Genomic DNA, 27,896 nt, shown 5'->3' with positions numbered 1-27,896 from the left:
TTAATTCTTCTGATACATTGAAGAATTTTAACAATTTTTTTAAAATATCATTGTTTTTTAATTTTAAATTCCAATTGTTAATTTCTGGTATATAGGGATAAAATTGACCTTTGTACATTAACTTTATATCCTGCAACCTGGCTGTAATTGCTTATTAGTTCCAGGAGTTTTTTTTTTTTTTTGTCAGTTCTTTCAGATTTTCTATATAGATGATCATGTCATCTGCAAACAAAGACAGTTTTATTTCTTCCTTCCCAATCTGTATACACTTCTTTCCTTCTATTGTTTTCTTGAATTAGCTGGAACTTACTGTATGATGTTAAAAAGAATTGGTAAGAAGGGAGATCCTTGCCTTGTACCTGATCTAAGTGGGCAAGCTTCTAGTTTCTCACTATTAAATATAATGGCAGCTGTAGGTTTTTTGTAGATATTCGTTATCAGGTAGAGAAGTTCCTCACTATTCCTAGTGTACTGAGAGTTTTTACTATGAATGCGTGTCGGATTTTGTCAAATGCTTTTTCTGCATCTATTGATATGATCATGTGATTTTATATATACACCAATTTTAAATCAAGAATTACCCATAACAGTTGAAAATTCAAAATTACTAATATGTAAACAGTATTTTGTACTGTCAAGGGTGTAATAAAACAGGCACCAACATACATTGCTTGTAGTAGAGAAATTGGTACACTCTCCTTGTAGGGCATTTGGAACATCTATCCAGATTTAAGTATATTTTCCCTTTGACTTAGCAACTCAACTGTTAAAAATCTATGACAAAAATATGCCCAAACATGTACACAATGACGCATGCCCAAGAGTGCTGTAAGTAGCAGTATAAGAGGAAAAACTAGAACTCACCCTAATGTCCATCAATAAGATATTGGTTAAATAAATTGTGCTACATATATGTAATGTATTTCTTCAAGGTCATTTAAAGGAGTAAGATATATGCATAAGTTGAATTGAAAATGTGAAAAATATATTAAGCTAATAAAACAAAGCACAACAACATGCATAAAATACTCTCATTAGGAGATAATTGTGATTGTATGAATGTGTGTGTGTATAAAATTTCTGAAAGAGTAGGAGTGGAACAGAGTGACTTGGAGAAGGAGAATACAACATGTACTCCCTTTTCTAGCATATGAAGTCATTCCCTTAGCCACATGTTATTTTCATAAGGGTTTACATTTTAAAAATAAAGAAAATACTAAAAATTGATATCACTAATACAATTCTGTATAAAATTTTCCTAACTTTTATATTTAGCTAATAAACCATCATGTTTTGTCTCAGTTGCTTCTAAATAACAAATTACAACAATATAGGAATAGATTTCTATTTAGAAAAACAAGAATAACCATTATTATTAATAGGCAGTTAGTTTTAACCTCCTTATAGACAAAAGGATGGCACATTCTTTTAATGTAAAAAGTATCTATTTTACCTAATTCTCTCTCTTCCTGTAATTCAGAAATCTAAGTAATGTGATTGAACCTGAGGATTTTAATCATCACTTACGTACATTGGTTTAGGAGATATTAAGCTCCATCTAAAGTACCTCTTTAAAAGTTACCTTCTTCATGAATTATCCAGTTTTTCCTCTCTTCAAAGGCTTCCACTATTTTCTTGTCTATTTTGGAAACTGTACTTCATCAAGCAATATTTGAATCTTCCTTTGCTGTATTTTTTTCGAATTCTTACTTTTTTCCTTGTATAAGAGACGTTCATGAAGCCAGAATTGAATGGCAGAGAAAACAGTGTGTGTGTGAATGAATTCCTTATCTTCATCGTTCATAGTAAGCTATTGACTGAATTTCATCTAATCCCTGTGCCATTATAGTGTAGGCTTCCTGTGGCTGGCTGCTCATCTTTGCCCTTTTCTATTGACCATCATAATTCAAACCCTGTTCTCACAACTGAAATCTAGGTATTGAGATTTAGAAGTATCCACAGAAGTACATTAATTAAAGTCTTCCATACAAACTTCAAAGACAGTATGTATGGCAAGCAGAGCTAGAAAAGACTTCCATTCAGACCTAGCATTTCCATCCTCCTGACACAAGGAAGTTTCCTGTTAAGCAGAAGGAGCCCACTGGGGAAATAAAAGCTATCGGAAAGGACAAGAGAGGACTTATTTGCAGCCAATCACAAATTAGAGCATTCCAGGAGGCATTTAGTACACGTGAATCCCTCTCATATATTTTGGACTGTTTGGTCTGAATACCCTCTTCTCTGGGCATGGGGATATGTGCAATGGTAAACGATGGAAACTAGAATATCATTAAAGGCAGCAAATTTGTTCAAATTACAGCACCCTAATAACCTTCAGGGGAGCAAAGGCATGCCTACTTCCTTACTATTTATATCCCTTTAAGCACCTCTCATACGTTTCCCCAACATAAAAATGACACATTGTTCCCATTCTCTCCATTCTCAACTGGCAAAATCACATAACTCCTTTTACTTGAAGTATAAAGTAATCTTGAACTCCATCTCCTATTAGCACGACAGGAGTCAACCAATCTTCTCAAATACTGTGTCAACTGCAACTCAACCTTTAGCTATTAGATATATAAACAAATAGCTATGATACAGGTAGATAAAAAGTGTTTCTAATGTGCTATGGACACAACCATAAAAGAGAATTTAATTCTTCCTTGGGCCCGGAGACATGTGAGAGAAAGCTGAACAAAGATTTCTCAATAATTAATGTTTATTGAGTGCTTACATTGTGAAAAGTGCTTTACATAAATTATGTCTTTAATTCTTACAAAACAGAGGGAAAGAGATAATATAATTATCATCTCTATCTTATAAACAAGAAAACTGAGTCTTGGGAACTTTAAAATGGTCAAAGTCATTCTGCTACTAAGAGATGGAGACAGGCTTCAAAGCCGGCCAGTCTAGCTTCAAATTACATACCATTAACTATTATGCTAAAAGCCTCTTCAGAAATGGAGTATTTGCCAGAAAAACAAGAAAATAAATGGGCAGAACATTTCACTAGAAGAAAACTCAGACATCAGAAAAGTCTATGATTATAAAATATACAACATATTCAGGAAAAAGATAGCAGTTGCTAACCCTTACATTATGCTGACTATGGATCAGATACTATTCTAATTGTTTTTGTATATTAACTCATTAATTCTTGAAACATCATTAGAAGGTACCATTTTTATCATTCCTACTTTCCAAATGAAGAAACAAAAGCACAGAGAGTTTAAGTAACATGCCCAAGATCACACAGCTCAATAGAGTAGGGCTAGACTGTGAGGCCAGGCAGTCTGGCTCTGGCCTCTGTGCTCTGAAACATCACTAAACAATGAGTTTCCTGCTGTGATAAGGCTGTAATGTGCCATGGGGGAAAGCTGCAAATGAGGCTGTAAAGTTACCTGGGTCTGGTTAGAAAGGACTAGGCTGAGGATATTGGACTTTATTCAACAGGTTCCTGCTTTTCAACAGCAGTGAGAATAATATCATAATAATGATGATGTGCTGTGTATCTAAAAACTATTGCCAATGTTGTCTTATTTTTATATTTCAGAAACATGCTTTTTGTTTGTGTAATATAGACACCTAAAGTAAAAACTGACCAAATCGTATTGACAGATCTAGATATACAGTCTAATAAATTCAATTTTCTTCCTATAAGCAATTCTCAGGTGGCTAGGGATTATACCCTCTTGAAGGTGATATCACAATAAAAGGAGAACCTAAGAATTGCATATTCAGCAAGAAAGAATACGAGTTAAAATATGCTTAGAAACTGTACAGTAGGCAATAGTTATTCAGACATTTTTATAAAGGAATATAGGATTGTTGGAAGATAAAACAAGTTATCTCTAAAATGCTTATAAGAATGTCTCATTTATATAACATGCTTTATCAATGTTAGTATGTTTCAAAACACATTATAAAATAATAATTAAGAGTATAAATTCTGGAACCTCAATGGCCAGGTTCAATGTCCTAGTCTACCACTTGAGCAAATTATGTAAATTCTGTGTCTCAGCTTTTATCAAGGGCAAAATGGAGGTAATAACTGTAACTCACTTCACCTGACATCATTGTTGTGCGACTGAATTAGTTATGCATACATATGCATGTATGTATATGTGCCTGTGTGCGTATATATACATATATATATACATATATATAGCTTTAAAAAAGTCCCAGACATAAATGAAACAGTGTGAAGTTTAGCTATTTTCTATGTTTTAAAGAGGAATCAGATAATGATATACTAATTCACTATACAAAACACTATTACCCGTTTCTAAATGCAATTAATATTAAAAAGTAATTATACCTCAATAAAAATAAATAAGTAAAATAAAAAGTAAAGTTCTACTATTAAAAAAAGGTAATGTAGGGGCCAGGCCTGTGGCATAGCGGTTAAGTGTGCTTGCTCCACTGCTGGCGGCCCGGGTTCGGATCCCGGGTACACACCGAGGCACCGCTAGTCAGGCCATGCTGTGGCGGCGTCCCATATAAAGTGGAGGAAGATGGGCACGGATGTTAGCCCAGGGCCAGTCTTCCTCAGCAAAAAAAGAGCTTACATCCGAGCATGGATGTAAGCTCGGGGCTGATCTTCCTCACAAAAAAAGAAAAAAAAAAAGTAATGTAAACTATGAATTTTGGGTGATAATGATACGTCAATATAAGTTGATCAACTATAACAAATGTATCACCCTGGTGGGAGTTGTTGATAATGAAGGAGGCTATGCATGTGTGGGGGCAGGAAGTATACGGGAAATTTCTGTACCTTCCACTATCTATCATCTTTCCATATAACTAATCTCAGCAGAATACCCAGAATCTCTGAGCTTCAGTTTTTGCTTCTATAAAATGGGCATAAAAATCTTTAGTATAAAGCATTAGGGTTGTTGTAAAAGCTTAGTCAATTTACGGCATTTAGTAAAGAGCTTTGCATATATTGATTGCTCAATAAATGCTGAATTTCATTCTCCCTAACGATAAGATGAGTGCATTCATATACCACAGAGGCTAAATCTTATATAAGTATAAGGAGTATTATTTTAAAATAGTTACGATAAGTTCAAGTCAGTTCAACCAAGGTTTTTGGCACTCTACTATAACTTAGGCCCTGTGATTGAGTCTTCCCATCATAAACATTTCAACATTACAGCAATGGATATATAAATGCTATAGTCACGCATTTAATAATCATATAAAGAAATATGGATCTTTTAAATATGGTCATTAAATTATTAATTCTAAAAGTGCATAATTGAAATAGAGGAATTTTAGGTTTCACCTTCTTTTGATATCTATTTTTGATAAGCAGCATTGTAAATTAGTTTCATCATTCTTTTACATAATGCCTTCTTAGGAAGCAAAAAGCATTTCCTTATTGATTCTTTTGTAACCTTTGGTGTAAATGAAGCAGAAATTAACATGGCTAGTTTTGTCTTACAACAACTTCTTCAACCTACTTTGTCTTATTATGTCAAACTCTTTTTTTTTTAATATCAGCAGCATCGATTGGCGCCCGAAACACTGATCTAGAAATAGTGTTAATTATCTGCAGCTGCACAGGCAGCAAAGGGAGCATAAAACACTGAGCTTCTCATTCACAATATACAAAAACAATGAAACAAAAAACCCTCAGCTATAAGCATCTCCAGAACTTTTCCCCAGGGTAACAATATAAAAATCTGGGTCATATTCAAAGCCTGGCAAGCCATCATATATTTTATATTAAGCCATCTACATAATTGGTTATGTTACCATTTTGGAAAACAGGTTGCAGTTCAAGTTCTTTCTCTTTGTTTATAAAACCATTAGGTTTTAACCGGTGATGACAATGGTAACAGGAAGGAAGGAAGCACAGGAACACAGACATTAGGGTGGTTTGAGACCAATTCTTCACAGGAAAAGCCATTAGGAGACAAATATCCAAATATATGACTTTGAACATGACATATTTGGATAGTTTACACAATCCTCTACATTGGCCATAGTGGCCAAAGCTATTGCAAAACACACAATCAGCCTCCTAATCAGGCTATTTCTCTGATTTCAGAAGACAATTATTGTTATTTAAAGCACTAAGGAAGGAGATATTTAGCAATTATTTCAGTTATTCACAAATCTCAGGCAAGGATCTACCAGTTTCTTTCAACCAGTTGTTATAGACTCATGTCTCCCTCATATTTTCACACCCTCCTCTCTTCTTCTGGTTATAATTTATTTGTTCATTCATTCAATAAATTTATCTTAAAATATTTGTTGAGTGACGCCTATGCCCTTCTTAGACCATCTTCAACAAACAAGCACAAGGCACACAGAAAACAACCTTTAGACTTAGATTATCTAGACAGACCAGTTCAATTGATTAAACTACTCAATTTTTTTCTCTAAATGTTCTACAAATAACGGCTGTTTTAACACACTCTTCAAAGAAAATATATACTAGCCAGTATGCCAAGTTCTGCCTTCATGAAACTTCCAATCAGTTGAAGAAGATTGATGTTAGACAATTTATTACAAATGTGGTGAGTATTACAAAATGAGAGGTTCAGGATTCTAAGGTAATGGAGAAATAGGTGTGATATCCAGTTTGGGGGGGGGTTAGGAAGACCTCTTTGAAAAATAGGGTTCCCTCTGCAGAAGTAAACAGCAAGTTCCATTTCTTTTCTCTTTTATGAGATCAAGGAAAGAAAAAATAAGTTGTTCCTTTAAATAAAAAAATAGGAATTTCTAATCTAAACTACGTAAATGGCCAAAATTGATTAATTAAGCCCTTTTCCTCTGTTTTCTGTACCCTATCCCCAAAATACTCACAACCCCCAAATAGAAGACCTACATTTATTTATATTAGCCACTTTTATTGATCAAACTGCTTGGCAAACTCTCCTTCCCTAAGTGTTGTATAAACATTCACTGTGTACTGACATCCTCGAAGCAAATAAAGTATATCAAATATTAATCTTAATATCAATTCTTTGGAAACTATTTATTTATTGAATATAGTGTGTATTGAGTGCAAATTTAAAAATAGTCTCAATCAGAAATAGAATAGGATTAAATATTATTTACCTAAAACAGTTTAAAGTCCACCTATTTAAAGCAGAGTAGTCTCCTCCACTGCCCAGGCCACCGCTACACTGATGGCAAAGCTGGCAATGATTCTCTCTTCAGGATGCTTCATCTGTTTAAGAAATATTTTAGCTCTTGGTTTCTGAGAGTCTTTTTCATGTTAAGACAGTTTCTTGTTGTCTGCAGTTAAGTCTTTGTTTAATAATAAGTTAGAGAAGCAGTGAGAAAGCACAACTCTAAGAAGCATGGACTTTGGTGTCAGTAAATATAGACTGGAATTGACGCTCAGAAAATTCCTAGTTTTGTGATCTCAAGTCAGTTACTTTACCCTCCCCTGGCTTCAGTGTTCAGCAATTGTCGAAAAGAGAGAGTCCTGCTCCAGGCAGGATATTAACTGTAAGGTCTTCAGTTGCTCTTTGATGGGTTCAGGGGGCCAGGGGTGAAATGGCAGATGAGCCTTTCCAAAGGCGTTAAATGTGTATAGATGGAAACAGGGTCTCTGAAACTCGTGATAAAACAGTTTTTGCTTTTATATGAAATGAATTGACTAAGTCTCTGCAACTTAGGTGAGGAATCATATAGGAATTCATTTCAGCACCATCTTCCTATTGATTTCTGATGTAAAAATCTGCTCTCCCTCATCCCCACATACATATGTTCACATACTAAATGTTTGATGATTCATTAATAGGAATTCCAAGAAATTTAGAAGCTTTTTGAAATCCTAAGGAAATAAATAGAAAAATAAAATTCTGGCCCAACACCTTGCTAACCTTTTATAAAACTAACATAGAGGTCATGATTGACTGGGGATATGTTACTGATAGCTTTGCTTCAGCCTTCTGTGCCCTCTCCTAGTTCATTGACTTTATAGAAATGCTATTTCCTGGAAGTCCTTTATACTTTACATTCCCAAACTGCTCTCTTATTCCCTCTCTCTCTCTTACTTCTGCAAGTACATTATCTGTATGCCATGATTCTTTGTCCCAAGTGAACTAATCCCCAAACTCTCTATCTTGCTTACATTAACTTGCCTTGGTACTTGAAATCTGCCACTGTAGATTTGGCATTATGGAATAAAGACTTCCTCTAATCCATCCAGCATGTAATAAAGGGCTTTATGCATGCTCTTTTACATTAATAAGGAACATCAAAACAACTTAAATATTTGCTGTTTTCTAGAAATGCTACTTATGTTCTTATTCTCTAATGTTCTTATTCTCTGTCTGTTGTTGTGTTTGAATAATAGAATTTAGATGTAAGTACACTAAAGCCAAAATCCAATTAGTGTCTGAACATACCCAAATAGAGAAATCCGCTTGCTCATTTGATGAAAAGCAAAACATGAATTAGGTCCACTATCACAGCAAAGAGTGTTCTCATAAAGAGAATTCCTTTAAAAGTAATAAAGGGAATGGATACACCTGCTTGCTTCAGTTAGTTACCTGCTGATTTTACTTTTGGTTGTGGCATGTTCCAATCCTTAAGACTCAGCATCAAACTACACAGGCTATTTCTAAAATTACTGATCCTTCTCAAAATAGAGCCTACCTTACAGAAGCAGTGATGATCTTTATAAAAGATATTTAAAACTCTCTCTTCTCCTCTTGGAATGTTGTGTCAGCCGCCAGGGAATAGACTACAAGGACTCCACTGGTATGAGTACTTCCTTAAAGGAAGGCGTTCTGAAGTGTCCCAGGCCTAGATCTCTCTTTTGTAACTTTTCATCCTTTTTTTTATGACTATCATTCATTCATTTCTTTGCCTTTTAACTTTGTTTCCAATTCTCCCCTTAGGCAAATAGGATATTTGAGTAGGCATAAGCAAAAATATTTAGAAGGTACCAAAACTGTACTTGTTCTTTAAACTTGAAAAAGTATAAGTATGCAGTATAATCCAATCTTCACTAAATCCTCTTTATTTAATAATAAATGTCTAAATTCTATAATTCATAGTAATTCTGATTGATAACAATGTTTAACCCAGGTGAATCATAATTGTATTAACCAAGCTTCTGAAACTGTTTCAAGACACCTCTGGATAGAAGCTTAGCAGGCACTGCCAAATATTTATACTCGGTAGTTATTCAGGGTAAAGAGGACTGTTCAATCAGTGGGATTTAATTTAACAATGTTTACCTGTGTGCAAGCCTCCGGTGACTAATGCAGACTGCAGTCTGAGAATCTTGAGCAATGCATACTTTATGGCGACTACATTTCATCTTTAAGCATGGATCTTTAGCTGGATCTATAGCTAAAAAAAGAGAGAGAGAGAGATTGAACAGAAAATATTAAAATAAGTTTCTGAAAAAATGGATATATCTAATCCCATCAAACACAATTTGATCAAGGAATTTACACAGCAGCTTAGCTGTAAATTTTCTTCACATTCTTCCTCTATTAAGAGATACTTCTGTTCTACCCACATAACTCAGAGTTAATGGATAGTTGCAGTTTAGTCTCATCTATTCTATTCAGAAGCTAAAATACACATACTCCTACGATCAATCAAAACAGAAACTTTAAGACCAAAACTTTCTATGGTTGCTACTACCTTCTGTAAGGAGTAAAGGTGGAGAAATAAAGTTGGGGTGTGTTGCTGTAATACTTCAGTCAGTGGAGAATGATAATTTATACTTCTGCTTTCCCTAGATAGATGCAAGTGGGTAGAGAAAAAGAATGAAACCCAAAAAGATGTTAGCAAGCATTAATGGGTCTTTGGTATCAAAAAGGCTACAGCTATACTTGGGGGCTGGCTGATTGTATCATGGTACGAACTGAGATGTTGCATTTTCATTTTTAAATTGTTTGTGCTGACATTTGAACCACCACATCTCCAGATAACACTTCTGTCTCGGTGGCTGCCACCACAAAGACCGTGTGATTTTTGGTGATATTTTAAATAACAGTTTTATTGAGATGTAATTCACATACTATATAATTCATTCTTTTAATGTTTAATATTCAGTGATTTTCAGTATATTCACAGTTGTAAAACTATTACCATAACCAATTTTAGAACATTTTTATCACCTCAAAAAACACCCATACTCTTTAGTTATCACCCCCATTCCCCCAGCTCCCTCACATCCACCAATATTAGGTACCCACTAATCCCGTCTCTGTCTCTATAGATTTTACTATTTTGGACATTTCATATAAATGGAATCATACAATATGTGGTCTTTTGTGACGGGCTTCCTTTATTTGGAACAATGTTTTCAAGGTCCAACCAGGTTGTAGCATGCACCACTACTTCATTTTTTTATATTGCTGAATAACATTCCATTGTATAGATATGTCACGTTATTTATCTATTCACTAGTAGATGGGAATTTTGATTGTTTCCATCTTCTGTTTATTATGAATAACGTTGCTATTGGTAATCACTATTGGTGACGATTACTATTATTTTGTTGTGATTTATTGCGGGTGGGAATCCAGAGAGGGAGTTGGTACAAATAAAGAAAAGGCACTGAGTGTCCAATTTGGGTACATGAGAAAGAACCCATAAAAGATGGCAAACTGAAAATAAAGTTCTAGTGCATGCAGAAAAGTTGAGCCAAGGTGACCAAAAGAATGTGCATTTGGAATATGCAGAAGTATTTGGCAAGGTCCTGGGCTTTTCACAGGACATGAAAAGTGGATTTGAGCCAATCTTTTTTTAGATCTTAAACCTAGGGTAAACCAGAGCTAACATCTGGTGTAAAAATCAAATTTAGCTTTATGAAAGTGTTAAGTCTTAAGCATCTTTAGTCAATTACCTAAATAAAGTGAATATGTTTTGATAATCAATGAACTCAATAAAATACAGATATAAACCATATATAGATGCCTGTATATAAACACATATTTTCTTTCTTTAATTACAAAGTATATTTCTGCAAAACTCTTATTTGAGATTTCAAATAAGCATGAGATTTAAAGTAAAGAATACTAATACACATAGTTGATAAAATGTTAACTAATAGATATCTTATATTACACCACGATAAAAAAGTAAATATATTAAATGCATCTATTTGGAACACAAATGTTTCAATTTCCTCCCTACTAAGGAAAATTTTTTTGACAAGCAATTATTAGATTATAGCTTCTCTTAATTTCTGAGTAGTTTCAAAATTTAAGATAAGCTATATTATTTTACTCTCTATAAAATGTTGAATATACTTTTTTCCATATGCAAATGAAAATTGCTAGAACATTCTAACTATACTATCACAGTTTAAACTGCCACTAATTAAAAAACCGTCTCATTGAACTATTGTACCTTAGAACTGTATGACTTCTTGTTGGATAGCATAAAAGCATACAATAGCTTAGGAGGCATTAGAAATGTTTTAAGCTATTTCTAATCTTTAGTCTATTTTGATTTTTAATTACTAATATCACTTTTAAATATTGATTAAAATTAAACAATTCTGCCTAACAATTAAACAATGTAATTGCACCTACCACTGTACCTTAAATTCATATGTCATACACTCGTGAATATATTTAATCTAGGACATATTATTCTGAAAAGGAAGTGTTTTCATTTTGAAATAAAACACTATAGTACATATAAAACTACCATGGTTAATCTAATCTATTTACATTTTGAATGCAGACTATAAATAGTTATCCTTGGTTATTTATTCAAGTTTTCTTTACCTTATACAGCCTACATTAATAATTTTCAAAAGTTCCATGATACCCTTACATTTTATCTACTTAATAAGAGAAATCAGAACTCAAAAATTGGTGTACAGCAAGAAGGAAATTATCAGAACAAATATAATTCATGAAAATCAATTTAATACGTCTGGCAAAAAATTCTACATAAGTGATCAAATAAAAGAGTAGCAGTATTTGCTAGGAGATGGAAAATATACTAGAAAGTGAACATGAAGAATCAGACGCATAGCATCTGCAATAAAGAAAAGATCACTTTCTGTTTTGTGATTTTAACCATCTGTTTTTTTTAGTAGAACTCACATTGCTGGCAGCTTAAAAAACTATGAAACATCACACGCTGTAAATACAGATGCCTGAGATTTTATTCTTGAAATCATAACAATAACACAACCATCTTTCTTTTGGCTGAAGCCCATGGATTAGAATCAATCGTGTATCTTAAAGAGGCATGGCATAAATTCATCACTTCCTCCTGTTGCTATCTCCTTCTTTCCATCTTTTTCACATTAACATCTCCAATTCTATTCTGATTTATTGTATTTAACTTGCAAGTATCCAGTAAAATTATCCCTAGAAAGGTTTCAGCTAGTGCATTTGAATTCATTTGGTCATGTTCTTTTCTTCATCCTGATCTTTCATAATCTTTCTGATGGATGTGAACTAATCTGGGGACCTAACTAATATTGTTTTTTGCTTTGTTTTGTTTCAGAAAAAGCAGTCTGAATTTCAAACAACTGCCTTATAATTTAATCTTTGCATTTCATTTGTGATGTAGGATTTCCCGCACTCTTTCACGAGAATATTTGTTTTTCAGTACAGAATTCTCCACTTATTGCCAGACCAGGGTAGGCCAGAAGTATCCAGCCTGATCCAGCTGCTGATGGGGAAAGGACTTGAGCCAACAGGGGCAGGTGAGAGCAGAAAACAAACGAGAGCTGAAAAAAAGTGTAGACAGGTGTGTCAGTAAGAAAAGATCTGATTCTTGAAGAGAAGTCTCGATGTAAGTGGAACTGAAAAGTAAGGACACACAACACAGATGACAGGTAGGAAAACAAACATGGTCAGTGATTGAAAGGGGCTGAATTCTCCGTGGAGCAGAGGAATGGTCATTAGTATCCATATTTGGTGCAGGCGGTCTTGAAAGGAGGAAAGGCAAAAAGTGGCTTCACTAAGGTGCAGAAACAGGTATTACTGTTAATATCAAGAACCGAAATAAATTTTAACAGGGAAGATTGGAACTCTTAACCTGCACAAACTCACTTCTGGATTTTAATAGTTTCTCCACAAGAAGACTAGCTTTTAGAAGATTAAGTCCTAATGATTCAAGGCTAAAGCACTCCTAAATCATGCTGTATATTATTTTTGGTGGAGCTGATGAACCAGTTGCTTTAGCTCAGCCAATGCCAGAGAAAAGATTTTTTAGACACTTGACAAATATAATAGAAACTTAACCTTCCCAAAGTTGATTCAGATTTTTGCAAGACCAATGTAGTACAAACTAATAATCTCTGTATAGCCTGTTAGGTTCATCTATAAAATAAAGAATTTGGACTAGATGATCTCCAAATTCACATTCTGCTCTAAAAGTGGATTATTGAGTTTTAGCATACATTGTCAGGGCCAGATAGCCTACATGGAATGGATCCTGCCCTCAACAGACTCAACATTTTTATTGGAAGAGAGATGTATAAATAGGAATTAGAATACATTTTAAAGTGGAAATTATATATATATGTGTGTGTGTATACATATATATATATATTTAGCTATGTGAAAATAAACATACACACAGAGATGAAGGGATCATATAATAGTGAATGGGGGATAATTAGAATGAGTAAAAGCTTAGGTAGGTTTTGAAACACATATAGTGAACAAAATGAAAAGAAACTCCAGTATAAGGAGAAAGTATGAATAGTATAAAAGTATAAAAAGGATGCCCTATTCCTGGAATGACAGATAATTCAGAATCAATGAAATATAAAATGTGCATGCTGCCTGCAAGTATTGTAAAAAAAAACACTGAAGAGACAGATGGAAGCTTCTTACCTTTTGGAGTTCTACCTTGCCATGTCTTTGAATGATTTAAAGTTGGAGAGTGGCATAATTAGGATTGTATGGTAGAGAGATCACACACAAGAATTTACAGATGCTCTGAAGAATATTTGATCAAGACAGGGAAATTAAATGTCCAGAAGAGAAAGGATAAGAATCTACTCTAAGGGAATTGAGTATAAAGATGGGCATGGGAACAATGATGACCATAGAGCAAAAGAGAAAAATGATTTTGAGAGGCTCAAGCATTGGTCTGTCTAAATAGGTATGCTAAGGCAACACACCTGAATTAACTGAATAGACTTGCAGCTCCTCCCTTCCACCACTTGTGGATACTTTTCTGATATTTATATTGCTGTAACTGATTTTCTGTTGATTAGTATTTGCTTGGTGAACTTTTCCCCCAATTCCTTTAATTTTAATTCTTAATTTTTATATTTTAAGGGCAGCTCTCAAGAACCTTTAGGTGGATTAATAAGCCCAATGTAAGATTATCTCTTTTCTATTTCATCTATTGTGATTTTTTTTACGTAATTGTTCTCTTTTCTATCACTTTATTTTGTGTTTTCCATTTTGCAATGTTTGTTTTTTTTTCTTTTGCTTTTCTTTCTTCTTTCCTGCCTCATAGTGTATTGCTTGTGTTTTATTTAGTACCTTTTTCCTTTCTGCTAGTTTGGGAGTTATGAAATCTCTTTTAGCGATTTCCTTTAGATGTTTACATGCACAGCTGGCATGAATGGCTGAGAGTAATCATATAATAAGTACTTTATCCTCCTTCAAAAGAGTACGAGGACCTTAGAACACATTAACACCAAAACTTTGACACTCAAATTCCTCACCATTTTCTATGAGTTACACTTCACTTTACCATCCCATCACTACAAATTAGTCATTATTTCTATTATTATTTTTACAGACCTAGCTAATTTAAAATAGTAAAATGTACTAATTTCTTTGTCCATCACTGCTTCTTGCAATTCACTCTTTCTTTTGGGTTCTCTTGTATAATTTCCTTCTATTTGTTGAAGTATATCCTTTTGTAGTTATTTCAACATGTGCAATGTGTGCTATATACCTTTGATATTTTTTTCTGAATGTATCTTTATTTTCCAATCACTTTTAAATGATAATTTAGGTGTATCTGGAATTCTTATTTGATAACTATTTTTTCCTAACCATAAAAGATATTATTTCATGTTATTTTGCCATCAGATGCCACTAATTAATAAGTCTGCTCGGAGTCTGTAGTTCTCTGTAGGCAATCAGCCTTTATTCCCTGGATATTATATTTTCTTATCAACAAGATTTTGTGTTGTGGAATGTTTATCTCCGTCTATTATAGCAAATATATAAGCAAATATGCTCTTCTCTTCGAATTTCAATTGGTGACATAGAGTATATTTAGGTGATGAAAGAACTCTTTAGCAATTGGAAAAAAAATCAAGAAAACAAAGACTAAGTTGACAGTCATCGTGATTAAGAGCAGGCGAACTGTGCTTCTGAGAGGTGGGTTTCAATTTTGGAAAAATTTTGAAAAAGTTGCAACATCACTCAATAGTAAAATCTAAACACATATCAGCAGTCCCTTGGTAAAATGTCTCTTTAAGCTTAATTGTGTGCTTTCACATAAAATAAAGTGACCAGTAACTAAAACATAATTTAAAAACCTTCTTCATGGTTCAACAATCAAGCATCAAATATGCTTTTGTTGTTGTTCTAACAACAGTACATTTCACTATAACTCTGTGCTATAAAACTATAGAAAGAAGTGGTTTTCTAGGGAATTTTTTAAAACTTGCCAGATGTTATAATGAAAGGCTGTGCAAGTGAGCAGCGTGGAAAACAGAGCTAATGCCTGACAGTTAATTAGACTTTTGACAGCCAATTTTGTGGTGTTAAATGTGATTAAATGTGGCTACTAGTCTTTGGAGTGACTTTCTTAGTTTCAAACCGTAATAGTACTTCAGTTATATAAAACCCATCCACTCTAAGTCTGGTCTCCCCATTACAAACATTAAATGTGGAGGTCTACAAAATAAGCAGATTCAGATGAAATTGCTGGATTAATGTATTTTGTAATAAATATAATACCAAAATATCACAGTGTTTATTTCAATAATATCTTATAAAGGTGTATTAAATGTATCTGACTACTGCATTGATAAATCAAAGTTAACGAAAACTCCAGATGCTATTACAAGCAGACTTTCATCCTACAGTTGTTCTATTCCAGTTAAAGGATTGATGAAGATTTAAAATACCATTCTCTTCCATTCTTTATCATTCTTTTTCTTTGTCCATACACCATATTGTCTTCCAAACTTCTTAAAATGATAAATGCTAATAGTGTTTCTTTTTACAAAATAGATGCATTCCAGCAAAATTGATTATCTGTAAAAACTTATCATTATTACCGGTTTTCATTTTCTAATCTATTGTTTGATATATAAAGATGATGATACTGAATCCTCGTCATAAAAATTTATATTTGGGATTTTCTTTCCAGTATTAGAGCTAAGTACACCTATGATTAGGTTAACACTTACTAACAGGCTGCCTGAAACAGAATCATAAAGAAAAGCCCCTACTAATACAGTAGTCATGGTTTGGCTTTTTGAAATAATGTTTACCTTAGTTTCTTGATGATGTCGCCTATTTTATATCTTAATGTCTTCACCTATAAATTGAAGAAATTGGGCTAATTCTAAAATATAAAATAACATATTCTATAATTTTGTGCTTTAATTGACCTGGGAGCTATTACATAAAAAATAAGAAATATAGTATTTTTAAAAATTAACACTGAGGGCCGGCCCTGTGGCTTGGTGGTTAAGTGCGCGCGCTGCAATGCTGGTGGCCCGGGTTCGGATCCCGGGTGCGCATCGAGGCACCACTTCTCCCTCCATCCTGAGGCCGAGTCCCACATACAGCAACTAGAAGGATGTGCAGCTATGACATACAACTATCTACTGGGGCTTTGGGGGGAAAAAATAAAATAAATAAAATCTTTAAAAAAAAAAAAAAATTAACACTGAGTTGAAAAGATGTTTATGTGACTTTGCATGAATGGGTGTTAAGTGCCTAAAATATTTTCAGACATACAGAAAGCATTACACTTGGCCATTATCATTTGTACTTTTATTGATAGCTATTAAATTTCTACAAAATTTCTTGTAACTTGCCATGCAGCTCTTCTAAACACCCTACTGGAGGATTTCTGGCCCACTTTAAGTGACATTCTGCCTTCCTCAGCCCTCTCTTAGGACACAGAATTACCTCCATGCAATAAAATCCACTGACTAAACTCACGACCTCCCTCAATAAACTCTTTTTCTATTTTTGCCTATTTAAAAGTAAAAGTAATAATTTCTACATGAATTCTTTCTAAAAGAACAAGGAAGCTAATCCTTAAAAGACCAAAACAAGGCTTCTAAGCACAGACACGTTTCCTCTGAAAGTGCGTCAAACACAGCTACTGTTAGATAGTTCACACAGGCGAGCACATGCACACACCCACACACTCCCACACACAAATGTACACGTTTAAACCAGGGATTGTATTATGATTATTTAACTTAATCTTAGATGTGAATCAGGAGATATTCCCCTAACATCACCTGTTCAATCTGATATAAAATTATAAGCACAGTAAGTTACCACTTCACCACAAGAAGAAATGTTAAAATTTAAAACACTGACCGTAAGAAGTATTGGCAAGAATGTAGATCAACTAACCTTAACACATGGCCGGTAGGATATAAAATGGTACAATCATTGTTATCAGTCCAGATCCAATTAGGAGATAAAAGACACAGTAACTCAATTAGGTAAAGTTTAAAATAAGGAATTACTAGTTATAACAGAGGAATAACTATAAAGCGGTAAAGAGAGCTCTAAAGAATACTCTAGTGATGAGACAGAGTATCGAAGGAAGAACCAAAGTAGGAAGGTGTGCTTCCTCCCCAGATCTGGGATTCAGATCTCATTGGAGAAAGATGCAGCCCACTGGATGGCTAAGAATTCTATTTGGTGGACAGGGACACAGCTGGTCCACAGTCACTGGAAAAGCAGGTAACACCACACCCACTCCTTCTACCCATTTGGTATAGCTGCACCACAGCTGGTAGACAGCTGACAGGCAGGGAACCTCAGCTCACACTGGCAAGCAGGTGGGCTGAAGCTGGCAGGCAGGTACACGGAAGGAGCTGGAGCATTGAAAGCCCATTTGCAAGTACAAGACCTGGATGCACTGTGCCCACCAAGACTGGGTACACAAGCTCACTGTGGGACTGCACACGCCGGGCATGAAGATGGGGTGGAACACCCCTACATGTCTTCCCTTCATGTACCTCTGCAGTAGAAGTAAGGAGAAACAGGTGCTCCATAGCTAGAAAAGGGCTTCACTCTGCAAAATCCTTGCAGTCCCTTCTACTGACAAAGCTTAACATTTTGTTTGCTACAAAGGTGACAAGCTTACAGGGTCCAGCTCCATTAGTGCAGAATAGGCAATGAAAGGTGGATTGAAAGATAAGAGGCAACAAATTGATACCCTGCACGATCTTTTTGGGAAATAGTTTGGCATTTTTTTTATATAATTAAACAATACTACATCTATGAATTTATCCAAGAGAATTTTTTTTAATGTTGACAAAAATACTTTTACAAAAATGTTCAGGGAATCTTTAGTTATAAGAGCTAACTCAAATATCCATCAACGGATAAGTGAATATACAAATTGTCATATGAACAGAATACTACTCTGCAATAAAACAGATCAAAAAAACCCCCAAACCTGAAACATAAAATAATGTTGGATAAATCTCAAAAACATTATATCAAACAAAAAATGGCAGGCATAAGAGTATACACATGTTTAGTTCCACTTATATCTAGTTCTAGAACAAGCTAAACTAAATTAAATAAAGTTAAAGAAATCAGCACAGTTCAAAACAGTGATTGCCTGGATTGGGGGTGGGAAATTGGAGGGGTGGGGTGAGGCAAAGCAGACAGTTTAAGGAAGGCCTGGACTGATGGAAATGTTCTGTATCTGGATTGAGGTAGTAGTGTTGATTCAATTATCAGTATCCACTGAAATGTATCAAATAGTACATTTTAAATTATTGCATTTTATTATATGTAAATTATGCATCAATAAAAAGACAACTTTCTCTTTTTTTCAGAGGCATTTTTTTTTTAATTTTCATTTTCCATGAGAATATTTAAGGCTTTCTCAATCAACTATCTCAGGGCTGTGGAGCATACAACCCAAAATCAAAGATGACAGATTTCACCATTGAAATTTAGATACTAAAAATCAATTGTTCCCCATCAATGGAGTATGTTCCTTTATAAGGTGAATACTGCACACTACAGATAGGGAAAATTAATGAAAAACAAGTAATGACAGGAAAGAGAATGCAGAACTGGATCTCACTTTCTCAAATCTGTATTCAAATACTCTTGGCAATGTCTAGAAAAGACTAGATGTAACTACTGGAACTGAATATCCTAAGAAGAGAAAGGTTTTACGTATGCAGAGTCCTTCAAAACTAAGACGGTTTTACAGAACCAATGATAATACTGGCTAAAGTAACATGTTAATAGAATCAATAACTAAGAATACTTTTTAATATACGTAGTAATCTTCAGAACATATTTTATGAATTAAAGCTTTTTAAATGTTTTTCAAATATTCTTTCTTTCGGGAGATTGATTTGCTTCAACAGAACTGCAATTGCAACAATAACAGACCATTCTGGTAAAGCAACGATGGTAATCTCCCTGGCAGGTAAGGGAGCCTTAGGGATCTTTCTTAACCTTCAGTTTGTCATTCCCAATTAATACCATTGCTTACAAAAAACAATTCTTTGCAAAGTACTAATCTGACTGTTGTTAAATGAAGCTTTCATTGACTGCCACCTACTTAGGTGTGATTAGATTAAAACCTCTGAGCTACCCAGATAGCTAAATCAAATAGTGGTGCATTTTCTGATACAGCTCTTTCAGTCAGCTTATTTTGTTGCAGTTTAATCTGTACTTTACCCCGGTGCAATTGAAAATTTCTAACTGCTATTTACTAGAGGACTGCATCTTTAGCATTGATCCATCAGATTAATGGTTTGCCATATCTGGTGAGTTAATATCACAAAATGCCTAATTTAGAAATCTAAAGACACTGGAAATTTTTGTTGACTAAGGTATTTATCCAAATATCCAAAACATTCAAAAAGTTATTTGTAGTCACTTTCTTGGGGTGGTAAATCGACAATGCAATAGGATCCAATTAGGCCTGACTAAATCATTAGAGCAGAATCCAATTCTAGTGACTGACATAAAAGCCTAGGTAGAATAATAAGATGTGGCTCCATATGATATTCTAAACATGATGGAAGCAGCAGAGATGAATGGTTGCGATGTTAACCCTCTAAGTATTTTTGATATGAAATATTAGAAATGTATTTTTCTGATTAAGCTATTAGAAAATAAAAAGAACATAATTAGAACAATAACATATAACAACAATGACAAAGGAACTGAAACTTGGGAAATTCTCAAGTACTTAACAATTGATCAAAGTGGAAATAAGGCTAAAGAGGATACAATGTTGCTGTATATTATTGTTCAACTTTAAAACATATAATGGATAAAATATTTTGAAAATTGCTAATTTGTATTGCACTATTGCCTTTTTGGATACAGAGCCTTCACTCTATTGTATATAATTTTCCTGTGAAGAAACTTGGATATACTACTGTGAGAGGCAAGAAGAAGGAGCTAGAAAAATACTCAGTTAAAACGTGCAATTTAATCATGTCGTGAGAAAATAGCTGGAGAAAAGTGTTTTCTAATTACACCATTGCTGGCCCTACTTAAGCATATTAACAATGAGCCTGAAAGACTAAGATCATAGAACTATTCTGGGGTATGGAATGGATCTCTTTTAGACTAACTATATAGTAGAGAAAAGTTATGAAACAATGAAGGAATAAAAGAAAAGCCTTCTCTTTTACTATGAACTGAAATGCTAACCTGCAATAAGATGGTACTAGGTGGTGAGGCTTTGAGAGGTGATTAGGTCAGGAGAGTAGAGCCCCTGTAAATGGGATTAGTATCCTTATAAAGAGATCCCAGAGAGCTCTCGCTCTCTTTCTGCCATGTGAGGATACAATGAGAAGACAGCAGTCTGCATCCCAGAAGAGGTCACTTACCAGAACTCTGATCTTGGACTTCTGGCCTCCAGGACTGTGAGAAATGAATTTCTATTGTTTATAACCCACCTAGTCTATGGTACTTTGTTACAGCAGCCCGAACTAAAGATCACTTTTATATCTGGGGGTAAATGAGAGAAAATAGGAGAATGAGCAATGGCAAATGGCAAAGAAATTGAATGTGAGTCTCTATTTCCCTTTCCTCAGGATTCCTTCAACCCAACTTTTGAGCAATGCTCAGATAAGTGAGAGTGGAACAGAAGGCAAATGGGATCATTTGACACCACCTGACCCGTCATTCGCACACTAACACAGGAGCCACTCACAGCCTGTCCTGTAACATTCTGGGTCACTGACATATCCAGGTAACCATAGTGGGACAGCAGCTCAGTCAGAAGGGAACCTGTGCTTGGAATTTAAAGGCATGGTCTCTAACTTGAGGGCCACCCGGGCTTGCCATCTGTACCCAACAGGGTTAAGATGAGGTCAAGTCTATCCTTCACCATGCCCTTCTTACCATATGCCCAGGCAGACATTATCTTGGAAAGAGAAAAGGAAGAGGAGGCAGCTAAGGGACTTAATAGCCAAATGGAATTAAATTGAATTATTTTATTCAATTATTATCTAATTATAGAATTAGAGTAAACTATAAACCAGTTTGTATATTTATTATTGTTTTTCTCATTAAGGACCATATCAAGGGACTTTTCTCATTGAAGGACTTGAGAAGAAGGCAAATAATATAAACTAAAGAGATTATATGTTTTCACATATTCAAGTTCAGCTTTTTATGCTAACATATCATTATAAATTGTTTGTTGAATGACACTGATTAACAGAGTGCAGGTAAGAAGCAATTAATCCAATTCTCGGAAAATGTTAAATTTGTTCCTTGTACCTAATATTTCCTTTTTTTCAAACAAAAAGTCCGACTGTATTTTTATCCAATTTTTATATAATGAAATGTCCAGCACAGCTTAATTATCATACAATTTAGAATGTCCCCATATCCCATTCATTCTCCAGCTGGGATCCTACTTCAGTTCCGGAATTCTGGAGTGGGATAAGGAAAGTTCTTATCCCCCCCACATTCCACTCCCCCACTCACTAACAAGTGCTTCTGACCGCTATAGCCATTGGCCTAAAGCAAAAGAAGAAGGGAAAAAGACACAGCCCTCCTGGCATGCATGTGTGGGAAATGCTCAATAGCTGTTTCTTCCTCTCATGGTATGCTGTTGTGGTTTCCATGGAGATTCTCCTGCACAGGACCTCTGGTTGCAGATCTGATTTCTCCCCTTTGTCTAGCCACTTTTGATTCCCCCATCAACCCCTGGGAATCCAGAAACCTATCACATAGTTCTCAGTTGGGATCCCACCTCTCTTCTAGGTGGTCTGCTTAGCCCTTGTGAAATATCTTTATGTTGGCTTTGTCAGCAGAGTGCCCACGAATGCAAGCATTAGCCTTAACTTTGGTGGGAGAGCTGCTCTTTCTCAGTGGAGCCACCTCAACTTTACTCTCTGACAAACAGGGGCAGCAACTTCCATTGACTTCCACCATTAAAATCTCCAGACCTGAGTCAATGCCAGTCCTCAAGTCCCTCAGGATCAACGAGACACAAGGCTCTCCATTCTTCACCATGAAGCCACTTGAACTGACAAGAAAGCAGCTCTCTTTCCCTTCACCAAGGGGCTGTGGGGAGGGACACACCACAGCACACCAACAACTCTTTTAAGGGAATGCCAACTCTGTCTCCGATCATCATCAATTTCTCTTTTAAAACTTAGAGCTGAGGTTGACAAAGTCAGTTTCATAAACTCTTTGCACCTCCCAATAGGTGGTCTTGCACTTGATTTAGGCTTTCAAATCTCTGGGCCTTTGATAGCCATTTTATTGGATTTGACCTTCGAGGCCTCTACTGAAACCCCTAAACAACAAAAAGAGGCGAACCTAACTCCTGTTACATATTTAGAAATAAAAAGCTAAAGTTTTCAGAAGTTTCAGGGTTGTGGTAAAATGATTTTTGGTTTGACTTTTGGTTTCTGTGATTTTTTTGTACTTATCATTTTATATATATATATAGATACATGATTAGTTATAATCATATATCTTTTATACAGAATGTGAAATGTATAAAATTATATTTGGTATATAAAATATATATTTTATATTTTGTGTATCATTTTATTACAGGTTTTGTATATTCTAATGTGGACAATTTTCTATTTTAAATTATTTCCATTTAGTTTTTTTTTTTTAATTTTTTGTTTATTGCAGTAACATTGGTTTATGACATTGTAAAAATTTCAGGTGTACATCATTGTACTTCTATTTCTGCATAGATTACATCATGTTCACCACCAAAATACTAATTACAACCCATCACCACACACATGTACCGAATTATCCCTTTCACCCTCCTCCCTCCCCGCTTCCCCTCTGGTAACCACCAACCCAATCTCTGTCCCTATGTGTTTGTTTATTGTTCTTATTATCTATTACTTAATGAAGGAAATCATACCGGGCAAGAGAAACAATAGAAAAAATAAACAAATGGGACTACATCAAACGAAAAAGCTTCTGCACAGCAAAGGAAACCATCAACAAAACGAAAAGACAACCTAACAATTGGGAGAAGATATTTGCGAACCATACTTCTGATAAGGGCTTAATCTCCAAAATATATAAAGAACTCATGCATCTCAACAACAAAAAAACTACCAACCCAATTAAAAAATGGGCAAAAGACCTGAACAGACATTTCTCCAAAGAAGATATACAGATGGCCAACAGGCACATGAAAAGATGTTCAAAATCACTAACTATCAGGGAAATGCAAATCAAAACTACAATGAGATATCACCTCACGCCCGTCAGAATGGCTATAATTAACAAGACAGGAAACAACATGTGTTGGCGAGGATGTGGAGAGAGGGGAACTCTCATACACTGCTGGTGGGAGTGCAAACTGGTGCAGCCACTATGGAAAACAGTATGGAGATTCCTCAAAAAATCAAGGATAGAACTACCGTATGATCCAGCTATTCCACTGTTGGGTATTTATCCAAAGAACTTGAAAACACCAATTTGTAAAGGTACATGCACCCCTGTGTTCATTGCAGCGTTATTCACAATAGCCAAGGCTTGGAAGCAACCTAAGTGCCCGTCAAGGGACGAATGGCTAAAGAAGCTGTGGTATATATACACAATGGAATTCCATTTAGTTTTTTATCATAAAATTTTTAATAGAAAAGTACTATACAATAAATCCTGTATTCTTCAATTCTTTGTACTTGTAGACATCAAAGGTGTTTATCCAATATTAAAATACACCTGTTAGGGACTACTACCCATTCTCCAAATTCTATTTCTTTTTCTGAACACATCATTTAGCCACATTCTCTGACTTTCTTTACTCAGTAGTTGTGACCATGTAACTGAATTTAATCAGTAAAATGTAAAGGAAAAGGGATGTGTACCAATTTGAGATTCTCCCATAAATCTCTCTCATTCACAGTCCTCCATGGTGTATTTCCATTTCAGCTGAGATGGTGATCTCCCTAGGCTTTAGAAAGTCAGATATTGAGGAGGAGAAGCTGCATTTGTGTGAGTCCTATGTCAGTGACTGCAGCACAAGCCCTGCAACCTGGAAACACTTTTGGATGTTACACAAGGGAAACTACTTGAATGGAGATATTAACTTTCTGACACTTTGTTACTACACCCTAGAATAACCTCCTTGACACAGATATTGATCTACTGAAGTGGGGTTCCAAACCAACAGAAACGTGAAATGTGCAACATTGCCTTACTGGTCAGGAAAGTTTGGAATATAGCAGTTTAGAAAACTGGAGACCCACATCATGCAGTAGTAAAAATATTTTGTAAAACAGTTATATGCTGTGACTTTCAAGGCAGATGAATGTCTACTTAACATCTAGGAAAAGTTTTGGAATAGTATTTGTAGGTTTCCAAACAGAATAACAACATAAATTCAAAGTTCCTCTATCATATCCCAGTCTCCAAGTTTGCAAGAATATTAAAAGTAACTTTAAGACACATTGTCTTCAACAACATTGTTAACAATCTTTTTTGCATAAAAATAATCATCTCCCTACATCCCATTAAAAAAAAAAAAAAAAGGCTCACCTCTAATAACCTCTTATACAAGCAAACAAATCAGCTTTTGTTTGATTTGATCAACAGTCAAAGCAAAATTTGTTCTGGTAATGTGGAGAAAAGCGGTGGAATAAGTTAGGATGCATCAGTTTCTCAGGCCAGAATAAAGAGGGAGAAAAGTCAGTTCCAAATTCTAATTGAAAATATCTCACAGTCTATTAGATTCATTAAACTAGGTGACTATTCCTGAGCATGTAACTGAAGAAGGATTGGTTAAACTGGGTTACATATTGAAACCAGATTAATAAAATATTATTACTCTATACAATTCATGAGGTAGAGATTGTCAGAGTGTTGGAGTTTGAAAAAAAAATTAATCTTGAAACAAAATGTTCAAAGAAAAATAATCAATTTTTGAAATAATAAACCAAATGTTTTATTTTTTAGGGTAAACATTTAATATTACAAAACATAGAAAAAGTCAACACATTTACTCATTGAATTTTTATTTAAGTCATCTTAAATAATTTACTTACAAAGAAAGTCACCCAAATTGCTGCCATATCTTGCCAGTTGGTCTTGATGGGAGACACAATTATAGTAAAATCCATGATAGCCCCCCATCCCTGCTCTGAATGTAGATATAGACAGTGACAGGCAACACGCTCTTACTTCTCCCCAGTCAAGTCCTCACAAGTGGGTGTCCAAAGTTCTCACCTAAGGGCGGTAACTTAGATAAGGAAGCCTAAGAAGAGAGACGTCAGGAAGCAGGTGAGTTTCCACGTCCCACTCCCCCCCCAGATCCATTTGCCCAGAACGGGATGACAAAATTGGCACCAACTGAGATAGTCCTAGAATTACAGCCACTGTCCTACTAGTTGCAGGAAGCCACGTGATCCAGAACAATCCATAACTCTATAGAGATAGGTCAAACAGCCACCACCAGGTGGCACCAAACGGCAACCCAAATCAAGATAATTTTGGATGGCACAAATGAATCCACGGAGCTCCCAGACAACCAGACACACTGACATGCCTAGGTGTTTCTTAATCTCACAATAATGCAAAATGGACATTTTAACTGCTTAAGTTTTTGGGACCCCACTTATCGTATGGTGGGGTTTGCCATATATAAGGAATAATACCTAACATACTATAACAGTGCCTCTATAACTTATTCATTTACTTGCCAGAGAATAGGAGATAAATGCTGCAGAAGTTCTGGGACTTGTTACATTGGTAAAGTTTATAGGAGTCCCATTAGTTTAGAGCACAGTGTGATATCCTCACATCATGTGAATGTGCTGCTCCTATCCATGTACTGAAAAACCCATAAAGCTGCTTGTCTAGGTAGGGCTGGGAGCAAAGGAAGGATCTGTACAAGGTCAAGATTAAGACGCAAGCAGCCTTGCTACCTGACCCTTATTGTGCAAGACCAAATAGAACCACAGTACAAAACCCTAGAATGTACACGTGAGGTAAATCCTCTTTTGCTGTCAACTAATCTCTATTTGAAAAATATTCTCTAGCTTATCTGCAAGGTGTTACCCAGAGGAAACCAATAACTAGGTAGCCCAATTGGCCCATTACAAACTGGATGGTTCCTAATGTGTAGTAACATTCCATTATTAAATAAAAATTTTATATATAAGAGCAGGACCAAGTAGGTCTGGATAACAAAATAAACTGAGTGAGTGGATGACTCAGATTGCTGTGCCAAATTTCTTTCAATCCACAACTATGGCCTCTTGTGATGATAAAGCTAAGATCAAAAGCATGACCCAGATTTATGGGTAGGTCAGAAGTGAATTCCACTGCATTACATTTCTCGGGCATAGTCCTGAAATATACCAATAAAGGTAAATCCCATTAGGCAGAGTGTTGGACAGTGCATTACATCATCCATTTTATGTGGGAGAGAGTTACAGATAGACACTGAATCATGTGCTGTGGCTAATATGCTGGCTGGTTGGTCATGGATATGGAAAGAACAATACTGAATGAATGAGGACAAGAGGTCAGTGGGAGAGATATATGGATAGTCCTCTAGGAATGGACACAGAGTAATAGACACTTGTGTTCCATATAAATGCCACCCAGAGGGAGCTCTCCATCCTATGATGTTAGCCAGCTCTTTCTATAGTCCCTCAAGATTTTTCCTCCATCCTTCCCACTTTTTTTCAAAGAATCCCATGTACAAAATGGCCATGGTGACATATATAGAGACTATGCACAGGAAACTTTGGTTGACTAAACGGATTTCTATTTAGTCCATGTTGACTAATAGGCTTTCCCTCAAAGGCTTATCTGGCTACTAGCACAGTCATTTGCAGAAACTGCCCGGAGCACAGGTCATTGCTGAGGCCTCAATACAACACCATTTTTTAGGGGGACCATTTGCCCCTTGGAAGCCAAAATGCTTCTGCCTGACTATCTTTCATCAACTTTGAAAAACCTTTAATTATGGCCAAGAGAACTGTATCTGGAAACCAGAAGATCTACTTGAGGAAATTTTAATAGTCCAATGTCTAATAGTACTGGTCAATTGGATATTGCAACCACCAAATAAAGGATGGTGTAATGATTAGATCCTATGGGAATTAAGATTTGGGTCACCCCACTAGGTTAAAAAAAAAAAACTGAAGAAGAGGGGCCAGCCTGGTGGCATAGTGGTTAATTTCATGCGCTCCGCTTCCGTGGCCCCGGGTTCGCAGGTTCGGATCCTGGGTGTGGACTCACACACTGCTCATCAAGCCATGCTGTGGC

General features: G+C 35.3%; 1 protein-coding gene across 1 annotated transcript in view; it reads right to left on the bottom strand.

Annotated features, from left to right (window-relative positions):
- Positions 1-27,896, bottom strand: part of SPOCK3 (SPARC (osteonectin), cwcv and kazal like domains proteoglycan 3) — a 452,647-nt gene that overhangs the window by 225,667 nt on the left and 199,084 nt on the right. Inside the window, exon 4 of the mRNA XM_087437447.1 lies at positions 9,213-9,327. Coding sequence (XP_087293573.1) covers positions 9,213-9,327 — 115 coding nt within the window. The remainder of the gene's footprint in view (positions 1-9,212; positions 9,328-27,896) is intronic.

Source organism: Ceratotherium simum, chromosome 12 (assembly GCF_057802395.1).
Source record: "Ceratotherium simum simum isolate JZ-2026a chromosome 12, ASM5780239v1, whole genome shotgun sequence".
NCBI classification, from domain to species: domain Eukaryota; kingdom Metazoa; phylum Chordata; class Mammalia; order Perissodactyla; family Rhinocerotidae; genus Ceratotherium; species Ceratotherium simum.
This window is presented reverse-complemented; position numbering and strand designations above follow the sequence as displayed.